Raw genomic sequence first — 14,084 nt, 5'->3', positions numbered from 1 at the left:
TATATATATATATATATATATATATATATATATATATATAGATAGATAGATAGATAGATAGATAGATAGATAGATAGATAGATAGATAGAGAGAGAGAGAGAGAGAGAGAGAGAGAGAGAGAGAGACATAAGTGAGTCCAGTTTATTTCATTTATATCGCACAGATTCACAGAAAATTACTAATGAAACCAGTAAGATTCAAATCCAATTGCAACGATACTGCTGATTACTCCGGTCAAATATGTCCTTCATATTAACAGTCCACTGTTACTCTGAATGATCTAGAGCAATCCAGGTTTTAGATGTGGCTCTGCCACACCTGAGTCAAATAATCAGGTCTACGGTTAGCAGCACTGTGGAGAACCTGACTGCACTGAGGAGGTAATTTAGCTTTGTGATTAAGGTGTGTTGAGTCACGTACACATCCAGAAGTTGCTGTACATCGGCTCTGGAGGCCTGCATTTGAGGATCCTTCCCTGATCTAGATTATATTCTAGATCATGGTGCCCACAATCAACATGGTGCCTTTGAAGACAAGTTTGTGGTCCTACAAATAAAATGATCCACATTTGAAAGCAAGCTTGGGATCTTTCTGCCTACTGGATTCTCATATTTGGACCACCAAATCCACCAGACACAGAGTTCAGCTGCGCACTGGTTATTGTGCTCCAATTACTCTCTAATAAGCTTGTGACTCTGCAGGGCTTCCACACACACACACCACACACACAAACACACACACACACACACACACACACACACACGCACACACACGCGCGCGCACACACACACACACACACACACACACACACACACTGGTGCTCTGCAGACATCAACATGCTCATTCATTCAGGAGTTTCTTCTCCTTTCTGTTAATGTACTTTATGTTTTTAATGTGTTGTGTTTTTTTTTACAAATACTCTTCCGTCACATTTCAGAAGTAATTTATTGTGTTTGGAATTTTGCATTTTGTTAATAAATAAATGGTCTTATTTAATCATTTGAAACTACGTGTAAGATTTTTATGTTTCTCTCATTAACATGAGCTGAAGTCACATGGACACATTGTACACTGGCCTCTGTAATAAAACCTGCTGAATGAACACAAACATTTTCTGCAGCATTAAAGAAAAGTGAATAAAGGGCTCCCAAACCTTTCAACGAACTTTCTGGGGATTAATAACCACATGGATCAGGTAGTTTATCTATAATACTTAGAAGAGAATTTTGTTAGTTTTCCATATTCCAAACCAACTCGAATTGATAAAAAGTAATATTTTTTTCTATAATTACAAATGATCTAAGAAAATATATCCTCCTAACTTTTGTCTTGCAGTCTTGTCTGAAGCAGGAGTTCAATTCTGAATCAAAATTCTGTCACAGCCAAAGCAAACGAATATAAATGAATAAAAACAATATCTTAAGGTGACAGGTGATCTTGTTTTGTAGATGGGCTTAGAAAAGCTCAATCCCACACAATAAATACTTTCTTCTACCACTGCTGCTGCTGCTGCTGCTGTTTTTAAAAAATGTATTTGGTTTAAGACTTTAAGTGTTGCAAATAAAGAGGTGCAAATAAACATAGATGCTGATGAAAGTCTAATTTGAATCTAGAAAATAGGAAGACCACGTTTTATTTTTCATTGGCCATATTTTAGCCTGAGGGCTTTTTCCTCATTGTATGATTTCCACATATCCTTAATCAAAGATTTAGCAGCCTGCTCGCATGAAAGTAGGCGATTTGGAAACAAAAATGTCTCCTCCTGTTTTACTTGCATGCAAAATGAACTGTGCATATTCTACTAGATTACGTTCAATTTAATTCGTAAATATTGCATTTATGTATTTTTTCTTCTTTTAAAATAAATGACATGAACCCTAAATTAATAATAACAATAGCAGACTTTATTTTTAATGCCCTTTATAGCTGTAGATCTCAAAGGGCAGAATAAATAAATGAATAATTAATTAATTAAATCAATTTTAAAGAAGCATTGTTTACTCACAAGTGTAACCATGAAACAAAACATAATCTGCAATTTAATCAAGTTTATTTATTTATTCATAGACAATGAAGTCCCGAATTATCTATAGACACAGTGAATGGCTTTAATTTAAATTATTTTTTATAAAGTAGAATAAAACATCAGAAGCTTAACACCGTGCTTGTCTCCTCAGCCCCATCATGTCTCTGTGTGGATGTGATGTGTGCAGCAGAGGGGATTCCTCCAGCAGCCCCTTCTCTTCTCTTCTCTTCTCTTCTCTTCTCTTCTCTTCTCTTCTCTTCTCTTCTCTTCTCTTCTCTTCTCTTCTCTTCTCTTCTCTTCTCTTCTCTCCGTCCACTTCAGTGCCACATTTTGGCTTAAGGGATAATCCCAGTCTCACAATGTGCATGCGCAAACCCAAAGTGCGCGCAGGGAGATGAGGAGGGGGACGCTTCGCTGATAACTCCAGGACAAAAAAAAAAAAAAAAAAAAGGGCGTCTATTATGCAGATATCGCCATCGAACAGCTGCGTGGATGGAGTGATCGAGGTAAGGGGGGTTTCTGTGGACAGTTAGTCAGGGTGTCTGTCCGTGGGATTTTTCCCCTCTCTGTCCCGTTTCCAGACTCTGAGCTGCGGGATTAGACCGCGTCGTCTCGGGCTGCTTTTAACGATTACATGTTCGGTCAGTGAATAATTTATCGCGTGAAAAATATTGCAGGCTCAAGTCTGAGCTGAGACGGTAATAAACAAGTTATGACACCATGTAAGCTTAAATGATGTCGCTTACAATGAGTTGTTGTTGCCCTGCGTGGATAATTGCACCGTGCGGTGACCCACTTGGCAAACACAGCCCCGGGTTGTTCTTATTCTAGTCACAATAAGTTTGCTCCAAAGAGAAAATGCTGCTGTATTCTCCATCTTAATAACAGAATGCTGTGGCAGCGGAGAAATAATGAATTTATGCTTCCTTGAGAAACAGAGTTGAATTTGCTGCATTAATTGAGAAATGTTTTTTTTTTATTATTATTCATTTTATAGAGGAAACCACACCCCACCTCAGCCAGACTCTTAAATCTTTCCTACACCTGCTGCAGATAGAAAAAAAAAATCAGATTTTCAAAACCTTCTGAATTTGCTTTGTCATTTGTGTTCTTTTTTTTTAATCATTTATATTATGACTTAATAAATTATGTGCTCTCATGAATGATAAAGTCAGCACACAAAGCCTTGCAAAAGTATTTGCACCCCTTGAACTGATTTTCTTCTCTTTTTGTAACCTGATGGTTTATTGCATTTTATTGGGTATTTATAGACAAACATAAAGAGTCGCTGTTAAGCAGAAGGAAAATAATTTTTGAACTTAAAAATGTGTTTTTAAGTAAAAACCTAAAGGTCCTTACCCTCTTTTGGGGTGTGCCTCTGCTTGACAAGTTTAGAGATTCAAATTTTGCACATTCCTTTTTGCAAAATAGCTCAAACTCAACCAAATTGGCTTTGCGACATGTGTGAGTATAAACTTTCAAATACACATCGGTTTATTGTCGGCTGTTTCAATACATCATTATGTTTAATCTAAAGCATTTTATTGCTGTATGTTGTGGATATCCTTCTGGAGGATGAACTTCCACAACATTCTCACGTCTTCCCCAGGTTTCCAGGGCCGGACTCTGTGTTTTACAATACCTATGTTACCATCAGCTGTTCAGTTTTCTGCCTGAGTTGGAGTGACTCAGTTGTCGTCGCTCCTGTTTGCTACATTTTGTAAATAACAGTGTAAATACTGTCTGAGGGGATAGATCTGGATTATGCCCATCATCTTGTCCCACATTTTATGTAACCGTGTGATTCCTGGCATCAGATGACAAATGTTAATCCTTTGTCAGAAACAGATTTACATTTGTTCTTTATGTTAACTGTAGGTGCAGTGACAGTCCTTTTAATCTTTAATATCAATTATTTTGGACTTTTAAATCAAATAAAGACACAAAGACAGTTTATAACAGATGCAGAATTTGACTGCAGACAAGCCAAAGCTTCATAGTCGCAAAAGTTGTGATTGAGATACAGCCTAACGAGTTACATTTGATCGAATATTTGTGACAGATTAACAAATATGTGATGTTGTATGTACAATTTTGACACTGTATATTAGAGAAAAGTTGCTTTATCAAAATCAATTAAAGTTTATTTATTTATTTATTTATTTATTTAATGTCTTACAGCTTCAAACTGTGATGCTACCTGACTCTGGGAGGGGACTGAATCCAAAATGACGCTTCGGTGTGATGGAAAGGTGTAAATCCAACTCTGCTGCCTCCTCACATGGCTCCACACACACCTGCCCGCCCTCATGGACACCCAGTGTTTGCATGATATTTCAGTTTCTGCATCGAGGACAGGATGACTAACTGTGAGCTGATCGAGCTGAAGGACCTCAGTGTGAACGATTCCATCGAGCTAGCCGCTCCACCCGCACATGTCTCCTCAGCCCCTGTCAATCCGGGCCAGCCCGGCGCTGGCCGCGTCGTCCGTCTGGTTGGAGACAGCGTCAGCATCGAGGGACCGGTCCGTCACCTGGGAGAGGGGGCGGTGGGTCATGACTTCCAGCCCTATAGCTACACACACCTCAGCTGGTGTGACCTGTGTGGAGAATTCATCTGGGGTCTCTATAAGCAGAGCTTACGCTGTGCCAGTGAGTACTTCTTCTAATTCTGATCTATTTGAAGCCTGAGTCTATTTTAATCTGACCAGCAAAAGTGTCAGATTTTCAGGCTTCAAGCGAATTGAAAGCCTGACGCTTTACATCCTGTTTCCATGTTGTTTCGGAGCTTTTGAGTTATGCTGCTGGACCCGATCCAAACAAACGTATAATTGATGTCTGCAAGTAACGGCTGCTGAATACTGCAGTGTCTGTCTGTTTATGTAGACAAAACTTGGCTTTTATGCTGGTTCTGTTCTATTTTAAACAGTTTTGAACAAGAATTACTGCCAAAGTCACATGGGAAATGGACGTTTATTGTCATTTTAGGCTGTTTCTGTTTTATTAGTGCCTCAGGATGTTAGATTTCCTCTCCACGCCGTTTACCCTAATCAGTTGGAAGTTCTGGCCTGTTTCACCTTTTAGCTCAGTGTTTTTTGTCCACATAGGCCCTAGGGATTGTCCTTGCTTCTCTGTTTTCTTTTACTTCTGGCGTTTCTGTTGTACTGTCAGTCACATTCGGTCTCACTCACAGAGGTGGCGGCTTAGTGGGACAGTACAGGAACAGATAGTACGACACACAGATTGGCACAGTTAAAGCAAAACAGAGGAACCAAAACCACACCTTCTTTTGATATCCGTGTCTCTCCTTCAGACTGCAGCTACACTTGTCACTACCGCTGCCGACCGTTTATCCAGCTGGACTGCAGCACACAGGGGAGTGCGTTAACGGAGAGCGCAGACTACAGCGAGGACTCCATTGAGACGGACACAAACGTGGTAAAAAGCGAGACAACTCGTCAAAAAAGAACATAGTAATGCACCTTGCAAAATAACATTCACCCATTAAATGTTCACATTTTGCCAGCTAAAAACTTTTTTATGTGTTTCGTCTTGATGTTAGATTAACAAACGGTAGTGCATCATGGTGAAGTGGACGGAACCTTTAGCATAGTTTCCTATTTTTTCTTTGTAATGTAAATTTGAAATGTTTAATTTCTATTCAACACTAATCACCTTTCACTGCTCTCACAGTGCCATTATTATTATTATTATTATTATTATTATTATTATTATTATTATTATTATTATTATTATTATTATTATTTTAATTCCTTAATGAGTTGGATTTTTCATTTACTTTTGAGGAATGTAACTGAGAAAAACGAAAAAATTGATTATGCTTGAATAATCATATGTGATGATAATAACTGACCAGTTTATTTACTGTGTAATAATAAATAAAAAAGACGTATTGTCGTAAAGTGGTGTTATATTTTTAAATATATATTTTTACTTTATAAAATCTGCTTTTAGTGTCATCTGTGACTATGCATACAAGCTTAACTTCAGCTCTTTAGTTTTGAGAAACAAACCCAGCATTTGGTTTGTTGAAATCCATCCAGATACTTAAGACGTGTATTTTAAACAAATTAGGTCACTTTCTACGGTTGTGATTAGCCTTTCATTCCCCTGCTGGGATTAGAACGGGGGCCTTTTTGAGAAGCTGAGCATATTCTGGAACAAGAAAAACCGGGGAAAAAAGTTCAGTTTAAAACTAACAAAGAAACTCGAAACATACACTTCCATATGAAAGAAAAGTCTTTCTTGTTGCTGTTTTTTCTCCTCTATTGGAAATTGTAAGGAAACTCTATGACACATCAGGTTTGAAATAAAAATAGAACATTTTGAGAAAATAATATCCTAATTTAATAAACTATAAATGAGATTTGAGCGTCTTAATGAATGTTTTTTGGTTGTAGAGCAGACGTCCCAGGGACCTTTGCTTCATTTCTTTCTCCCTTTACTCTCCTGTGTGATTACTGTCAGTGAACGCCACTGAAGCCACATCTTAAAAGAAATCTAATCTTTAGGTTTGAGATCATAGTTAATAAATACATTACTACTAGGGTGAATTAGGTATGCAAAGGGTGTATGAGCTGGTGACTCTGAACTTAAAAATACATTTAGGATTGAATTTTGATGTCCTGAGACTTTAGATTTATTATATTTAATTCTTGATAAACGCTTCATCAAAAGGCAATGAATCAATAAATGAATCCTCAAAGCTTTCTGTGCAGGTTAAGAAAATAACCTGGGGTGAAACTTTTGCTCACTGGCCGATTGAAGCAAATCTGACGGAGGATCAGGGTGGAGCTGAAGGAGACACTGAACGGGAACAGAGCGAAGAGAAGACAGATTAGTGAGAGTCTAGAGAAAATCCTTGCAAAATAGTGGTGACAATAATAAAAAAAAACATACTTGTCCAAAAATCTCACTGGGAGAAGTTAACCAAGTACTTAATTTTACTTTCAGGGACCAAACTATTATTTACAGGCTTACATCTTTCTTTCACAGATGTGCAACCATGAGCCTTCAACATAGTTATAGTCTTTCCTATTTTACGTTCTTCTCTGTTGCATCCCTCCATCCTTGATTCTCCCCAACCGATTTCCTTTGGCGTGACTTGCTCCAACATTTTCTTCCTTTTCAGGATGACCAGACTGAGCCGGGTAAACAAGAGTTAAGTGTCGGTAAGATTCAGCAGAAGGTGAAGGAGTACAACGCTCAGATTAACAACAATCTCTACATGGTGGATGTGAGTGAATGTTTTTGATGCCAAGCTTCTGGAATAATTGTGGCTGGATTTTTGACTACATTTCTGTTTGCAAAGTTGGCAGAAGTTCTTTAGCTCAGCTGTATTTATGCATAGTTGTGTTATTATTATGCCAAGGATGTGTTTATGTGAACTTCTGGACAGTTTTTACATCATATTTTCATAACTTGCAGATTTGTCTCCATAAATGACACCCTCTAACTCTAGTGAATCTGTGTATCTAACAGAATAAAGATGGGACGTACACTGGTTTCATAAAGGTCCACTTTCAGTTGCTCCGGCCCATCTCCCTCCCACCTTCTCGGAACCAGAGCTGGACAGAGGAGGACGATCAGCAGGGAAGGCTGACAAGGCGGCGGACGTCTTTCTACCTCCCCAAAGACGCGGCAAAGCACCTTCACGTGAGCTCGGAAACCCGAGTGCGAGAAGTCATCGAGGCGTTGCTCAACAAGTTCACTGTGGTCGACAATCCGGCGAAGTTTGCCTTGTTTGAACGTGCTGAGAAGCAAAGTCAAGGTTGGATTCCTCACATCAGGATTTTATTGAAACAGAGAAGAAAACCATTGATTATCTTTTTTGTGCTTTCTTATAGTGTTCATGCGCAAGCTGTCTGACGACGAGCGCCCGCTGTATTTGCGCTTGTGTGCTGGCCCCAGTGAGTCAGTCTTGAGTCTGGTTCTGAAGGAGAATGAAACAGGGGACGTAAATGTGAGTCTTCTGATCAGATATGAGGATGAATAGACTCTTTATTTTACGGTTGGTTTGAGCGATCTTAAAACACAATGCCTTTCCTTTGCAGTGGGATGCCTTCAGCTTCCCAGAGCTGAACAACTTTCTGCGAATCTTACAGCGCGAGGAAGAAGAGCACGTGCGGCAGATTGTGAAGCGATATGCTCACGCTAGAGACATGATAAGGCACGCAATGGCTCGCGTAACTACCCCTGGTTGACAGAGAGTCAATCTTGGAGTTCAACATTAGGAATAACCTTTTCATGCCACGGAAATGGGAACCTTTACGGGTGACGAATAAAGGGAAGGAGAGAGCTCAAGCATTGACAGTGTTTCAGATTGTAGTTTGTTAATGAAGCAGGACTACATGTGTTTACATTTAATGTGAGCTACTGAAAACACCAGACCATGCTGTCTTTTATCACATACTGGCACTTTAATAAAGCTGTGATTTAGAGTTGGGTATGTGTATTTATATGCAAATTATCTAATAAACTGATCACAATAAATTACCGGTCACGTGATGTTAGGTGTATGATCCTTTCAAAGTGTATGTGTTGCTGCAAAGTTTTCCCACTCGCACATTTCTTCTGCTTTTTTTTTTTTAATTACAACAGTGTTTTACATCATTAATGAGGCTTTAGTAAACATAACTTGAGTAAATAAATACAGATTGTAATTGAGTTCATGTACTGTAATTAGGGGAAAATCTACCCAAATCATCCTGACCTTAAGAGAAAGAGTTTTTCACCCATAAACCTAAAATCTGGATGTGCCACAACAGCTACCAGCGTCTGAATCACACATTCCAAAAAGTTCCTCTTGTGTTTTGTCAGTCTACAGAAATATTTCCCAAGTAATGTCGCGATGGTTTTTTCGCCAATGTGAGACAAGTCTTTGTGTTATTTTCGGTCAGCAGCGGTTTTGACCCTTGAATTTTTCTCATGGATACCAATTTTGTCCAGTCTCTTCCTTATTGGTGAATCATGAACTCTGACATTAGCTGATCCAGTTAAGTTCTGTGGTCCTTCGGCCTCTCGGTTCTTCTGAGACCTCTTGGATGAGCCATTGCTTTCTTGGAGCAATGCTAGCAAGCCGGACACTCCCGGGAAGGTTCACCACTATGTTTTCCATTTGTGGATAGTAACTCTTATTCAGGCTGGTTGGAGTCTTAATATCTATGCTTCCATAGAGAGGAAAACAAATTAAACATTATGTTTTGAGACTTTTGTGACACCAAGGAATGAATACAAAAATCTGGAATTAAAACTAATTGTAATAATGGTATGTTCAAAAAAATACAATTTAAATATAATGTAGGCACTGATTGCTCTAAATTACATTTTAATTTTAAGTTATATATATATATATATATATATATATATATATATATATATATATATATATATATACAGATATATATATATATATATATATATATATATTTTTAAGTGAAAATGTATTTACAATTTGCATCAGTCAAAATTACATGGAAATAAAATAAATATGCCCAGAAACCTAGAAGGAACATCTTGGGACTATCTTCCCCACAAAGCAAAACAAGGTGATTGTGATACTGAATTAAAAGAGGAACTTATTGTCCTGATTTTATTAACACGGGAATTGCCAACAAATTGCTTCACATCTATAATGAAAAAAAACCCATTAATATAAATTTTCATAATTGATGATTAGTTTGGTTTCTCTGAATTTATTGATCCAAGCACTCAGGTAGAGAATATGACCAAAATAGAACCTATAGTTTCATGAGACAATTATATGTGTGACCATCTTTCTACACCGTCTTTGTTATAAGAAGAGGACATCTCAATGGAGCTGGTAAAAAGAAGAAGCCCTGCGTTTACCCCTCCCGTCCACGTGGTGGCGGTAACTCACAGAACAATACGGGAAAGGGCAGCTGAAGAAGCAGTACCGTTAGCACAAACAGCTAATGTAATAGCTATTGATGTTACGAGCTCTTTGGTCGTTGGTGATATTGACAACTCATCCGGACAAATTCATCAGAGGAATATTTGCCTCTGTGAACACAACGCTCTTCGGTTTAGGTAGGCTTACAACTAGCCTGAAACTACCAGTAATAGCTGAGAAATCAGCTAATGTTAGCTTTCATCAACGTGGGTGAACGTTATGTTTAGAAGCGTGTTGACCTAGTAAGTGCTAGAAAGAGAGCGCTGGTTGTCTTTAGATAACAGCGATGGGAGCTCTCATGACATTAAAGCTGGTTTACTTTAAGTTTATAGAACAGGGTCAGTCTCTAACTGTTTTGATAAAGCAGCTAAATAAGTTAGCTACTTCTTTGCCAATGTTAAAGACGTTTATTTATGTTGTTCATCCTTCTTCGAAGCACGTAACTTGTATTTTATAACCATACCTTTGCTACATTGCGTGGCATTGCACAGACGGTTGTCAGTGCTTTGCTCTCTCAACAAAATATGGCTTTAATAGGTTGCATTGTCACGCTTCTTGGGCCGTCTGTGATTTCTTGGCATATTTACAGCAACCCTAATGACTTCCTCTTGTGCCTTTTGTCTTATCCATGAGGAAAACAAATTAGAGGCAGTGCTAGGCGATTGGAGTTTTATTAATATGTGCTCTCTACATTGTATATTGCTTTTACTTACTATATATTGTGATATATTGACTGGTTGCAAAGAGAAAAATATAAAAATATATGCCTAACATGTTGTTTTTTTTCTTTCCTTTTATGTTTTATCTTAATCGGTCAAAGATGAAAATTTGAAGTATGATACCTAAGAAATAAATAAGAAATAAAACACTAAAATATATGATCTAAAAATGTTGCACAATATATCATTTATATATTGTCATTGCAGTATCGGTGTCTGCAATATTCATGTCGCAAAGGACTATTTGAAGAGCAATAATTGTTGATTAATGTATTCCAAGTACTATGAACTTGCGTTTCACATGCTAATGTAATAGTTAACCGGTTGGATAGAGTCTCACAGCAGCTGGTGTTCACACCACACACAAACAGCATTGACATCTGAGATGAGAAAAGAGAGGAAAAAAATAGCCAAATATAACACTCAACATTGTAATCATAATAATTATCATTATTATAGTCATTACAAGAACTAATGTTAGCTTTTCTAGAATGCCTTTAAAAAAGTAAGAGTATTTTTTTCATTATTTGTGAACTTGTTAACAATAACATACACAAAAATACTAGAAAGAAAGAAGAGGCACACTAACGGGAGAAAATAAACTGTAGAAATACAAAAAGTGAGATAATCTGCCAACATATGTTTGCTTCCAAATTTTAAAATCAGTGCAAAAAGCATTAAATTGGTACAAATGTCTTACCAGGTAGTGTGTAAAAAAGAAAATAAAATAAAAAATGCTTTTTGGGAAAGAAAAGGAGTAGCAGAAACTAAAATGTTAGGACAGGCAATTTTCCTTTTTATCATTATCAGAGACAGGAATGTTCAGAAATGTCAACAGAAATGTTGACACTTCCTAAATATTCTGTTTACAGACCCTAATTGTTAATTAGGGTCTGTAAACAGACCCACAAATGTAACTGTAAACAGTTATTTTGTGTTGGAAATTTGGGTGTGAGCAGTGTTTGTGTTTTTAGGCAAACTACCACAAAAAAAACAATTTTAATATTCTTTTTCTTACTTTCCAGCTAAATATTGACAGTGGTGTGTGTCTGTGTGGACTTTTGAGATTTGCTGCATTTGCACTCTTGATGGAAGCAGCATCTGTTTTGCTTCTGCAACTTGACTTGGTTGCAGAAGGATATATTGTTTTGGATGAACATTCAGTGGCTGGCCTTATTGTGTTATCATGACCAAACCACTCACTTTCACTGATCTTTATCTGATCCTTTAGTCTGTAATGGTTCTGTTTTTACAGAATAATTTTGTCCTTGGTGTGCTTTCTGCTTCAAATGAAGCATTTCAATCCCTTTGTTTTTTTTCCTTTAGCTATTCCACTCTGAAGACCCAAATTACTCCAGTACGAGAACAGTGAATCACCACTGGTTGCCCTCTGACTCAGGGAAAATAATGTGCTGCAGCTGAAGATGGGGGGTAGTGGCTCCAAATCCAAAGGATTTTGGCCTTTCTCTGGCTCAGGCAGCGGGGATGAAGCAGCCAAAGATGGAAACGAGCAGTCACTGGCAAGAGTACGAAGTTTCCCTGGCGCGACTCCCTTTGTGTTTACCAGACGAAGGTAAATATATGCTTGGTGTCCATAAATGTGAGGAATCATAATGGAGTCATAAACTGAGTTGGATTTTATAGTCAAATTAAAGTGAGTGCAAATATTGAGAGTCGATATTCTTTTATTAAAAAGTACAGTAAGCTGATTTTTTTTTAATGACCTGGGATAAATAAGAAAAACTGATTATGTTTTCAATGCAGTCACGTGTTTGAGATGGAGAAAAAAAAACTATGTTGATCTTAAGAGATCGACTGCAAGGCCAATTTATGTATGTGTAAATATTGCCATGTTTTTTTGTTCTTTTTTTTGCTGCAGCTCTATGTACTTCGATGAGGACGGTGACTTGGCCCACGAGTTCTACGAGGAGACAATTGTGACAAAAAATGGACGTAAAAGAGCCAAACTGAAAAGGGTTCAGAAAAACTTAACACCTCAGGTGGGAGAATGTATTATAATCAAATGAGAATTCACTTGTATGCACCATGCAGACTTTCCCTGACTTTTCTTTGAAGTCTGACCTGTCTAATTTGATTCTTATTTTTAATTCTAGGGACTGTAAATTTAGTGAATAGCTGAGGGAGGAAAATATATATATTTTTGCCTTGCTGACCTTTGATCAGAGCTTATCAAAAGAAAATTATCCAATTGATTTGTGCATATTTAGTAGACACCAGTTCAGTTGTTGCTGCAGGTCATTTAAATTCCCTCTGTGTCCTTTCAGGGAATTGTAAAGCTGGACTTCCCGTGCATCCATGTAGATTTCCCCGTTATCCTCTGTGAAGCCTGACGGTCCTCGAGGGACTCGAATGAGCCGCTGAGTCAGCTCCGTCCCGGTTTTCTTCTCTTTCTTTCCCCCTGCAGATGGAAGCCGGAAACATCTCCTAATAACGTGATCTCCCAAATTATCTGAAGCCCCTGCGCGGAGCGGCTGATGCATCGTGTGCCGAGCCTCTGCATGTGACCTGTTTGTGGCTTGTGTGCAGTGAGACGCGGGATGGACCGCCAGTTGGGATGGAGAGGAAAATCCGAATCCTCTCATTTCATGGAGTTCTTGGCTTGCGTGCATGTCAGTGTGGATGCGTGCAGACAAAGGATGAAACCTTTTAAGAGTTCTAAATATTTTTTTGCTGAAGGTTGTTTTCTTGTATGATCCATTGAACTCAATGAGTTTAGAATAAAAGCAGCACTTGTTATGGTCTTATCTAAAGTGGGGAAACCTGTCTGTGCACATTTTAGTTTTTTGTTTTTTTTTTTGACACTATTTTGTCTTGCTTTGTTTTGCATGGAGCAGGAGGTTTGGGCTGCAGCCTTTGTGAGTTGGCAATCAGTAGCCACCCAAACTAATCTAAGGAAGGATTAATATCATGTTGTAACATTTGAAGAACTTGTTTCAGTGACTTCATACTACACATGTACACAACGGCATTGAGTCAAATAGGAGATCAGATCCTGTTTTTTTTTTCTTTCTTTGCTGGTTATTTCACATTTAATTTATTAAAACAATTTTTTTAATTACAAAATCAGATGTTGCTCTGTCATGTTTCTGTTTTTAAACGACTGAATCTCAAAAGGTTAGAATAATATTGAGAAATGTTTTTTATGTAATTCATTCATTTAATCAAGAGAATCCTGTGTATTAATTTATTACACAGCCATATAGCCCAAGGATTTATTTTTCCACTATTTCTGATGACTATGCCTTGCAGCTCATGAAAACTAATTTTTCAGCATTTCAGAAATTAGAGTATTATACACAAATACTGCAAAGTATGTCTATATATTACAATATTTACTGTTTTTTTTTTTTGTTTGTTTTTCCCCATGAACTACTGCGTCAATGCA

The 14,084-nt window shown here is 37.7% G+C and overlaps 2 protein-coding genes across 2 annotated transcripts; both read left to right on the top strand.

Moving 5' to 3' along the window:
* Positions 1–2,145: 2,145 nt before the first annotated feature.
* Positions 2,146–8,547, top strand: rassf1 (Ras association domain family member 1). The gene is made up of 7 exons (XM_015028688.1): positions 2,146–2,533; positions 4,209–4,678; positions 5,340–5,464; positions 7,179–7,283; positions 7,529–7,817; positions 7,894–8,009; positions 8,101–8,547. Exons 2-7 carry the CDS (start codon positions 4,387–4,389, stop codon positions 8,248–8,250), a joined length of 1,077 nt encoding a protein of 358 aa, XP_014884174.1. The 5' UTR covers positions 2,146–2,533; positions 4,209–4,386; the 3' UTR covers positions 8,251–8,547.
* A 1,379-nt stretch (positions 8,548–9,926) lies between these two features.
* Positions 9,927–13,449, top strand: tusc2b (tumor suppressor 2, mitochondrial calcium regulator b). The gene is made up of 4 exons (XM_015028687.1): positions 9,927–10,096; positions 12,005–12,251; positions 12,558–12,678; positions 12,964–13,449. The coding sequence occupies exons 2-4, from the start codon at positions 12,103–12,105 to the stop codon at positions 13,027–13,029; spliced, it is 336 nt and encodes a 111-aa protein (XP_014884173.1). The 5' UTR covers positions 9,927–10,096; positions 12,005–12,102; the 3' UTR covers positions 13,030–13,449.
* The last annotated feature ends 635 nt before the right edge of the window (positions 13,450–14,084 follow it).

This window comes from Poecilia latipinna, unplaced genomic scaffold (assembly GCF_001443285.1).
Source record: "Poecilia latipinna isolate Pla-1442-1.1 unplaced genomic scaffold, P_latipinna-1.0 Scaffold133, whole genome shotgun sequence".
In the NCBI taxonomy this organism is placed as follows: Eukaryota; Metazoa; Chordata; class Actinopteri; order Cyprinodontiformes; family Poeciliidae; genus Poecilia; species Poecilia latipinna.
The sequence above is the reverse complement of the archived record's forward strand: the minus strand, read 5'-3'. Positions and strand labels throughout refer to the sequence as shown.

Coding starts and splice junctions, on each gene's coding strand:
- rassf1 (XM_015028688.1), top strand. CDS start 4,387: ATGACTAACTGTGAGCTGATCGAGCTGAAGGACCTCAGTGTGAACGAT. Junction 7,284..7,528: donor ACAATCTCTACATGGTGGAT/GTGAGTGAATGT, acceptor TGTATCTAACAG/AATAAAGATGGGACGTACAC. Junction 7,818..7,893: donor TGCTGAGAAGCAAAGTCAAG/GTTGGATTCCTC, acceptor GCTTTCTTATAG/TGTTCATGCGCAAGCTGTCT.
- tusc2b (XM_015028687.1), top strand. CDS start 12,103: ATGGGGGGTAGTGGCTCCAAATCCAAAGGATTTTGGCCTTTCTCTGGC. Junction 12,252..12,557: donor TTTGTGTTTACCAGACGAAG/GTAAATATATGC, acceptor TTTTTGCTGCAG/CTCTATGTACTTCGATGAGG. Junction 12,679..12,963: donor AGAAAAACTTAACACCTCAG/GTGGGAGAATGT, acceptor GTGTCCTTTCAG/GGAATTGTAAAGCTGGACTT.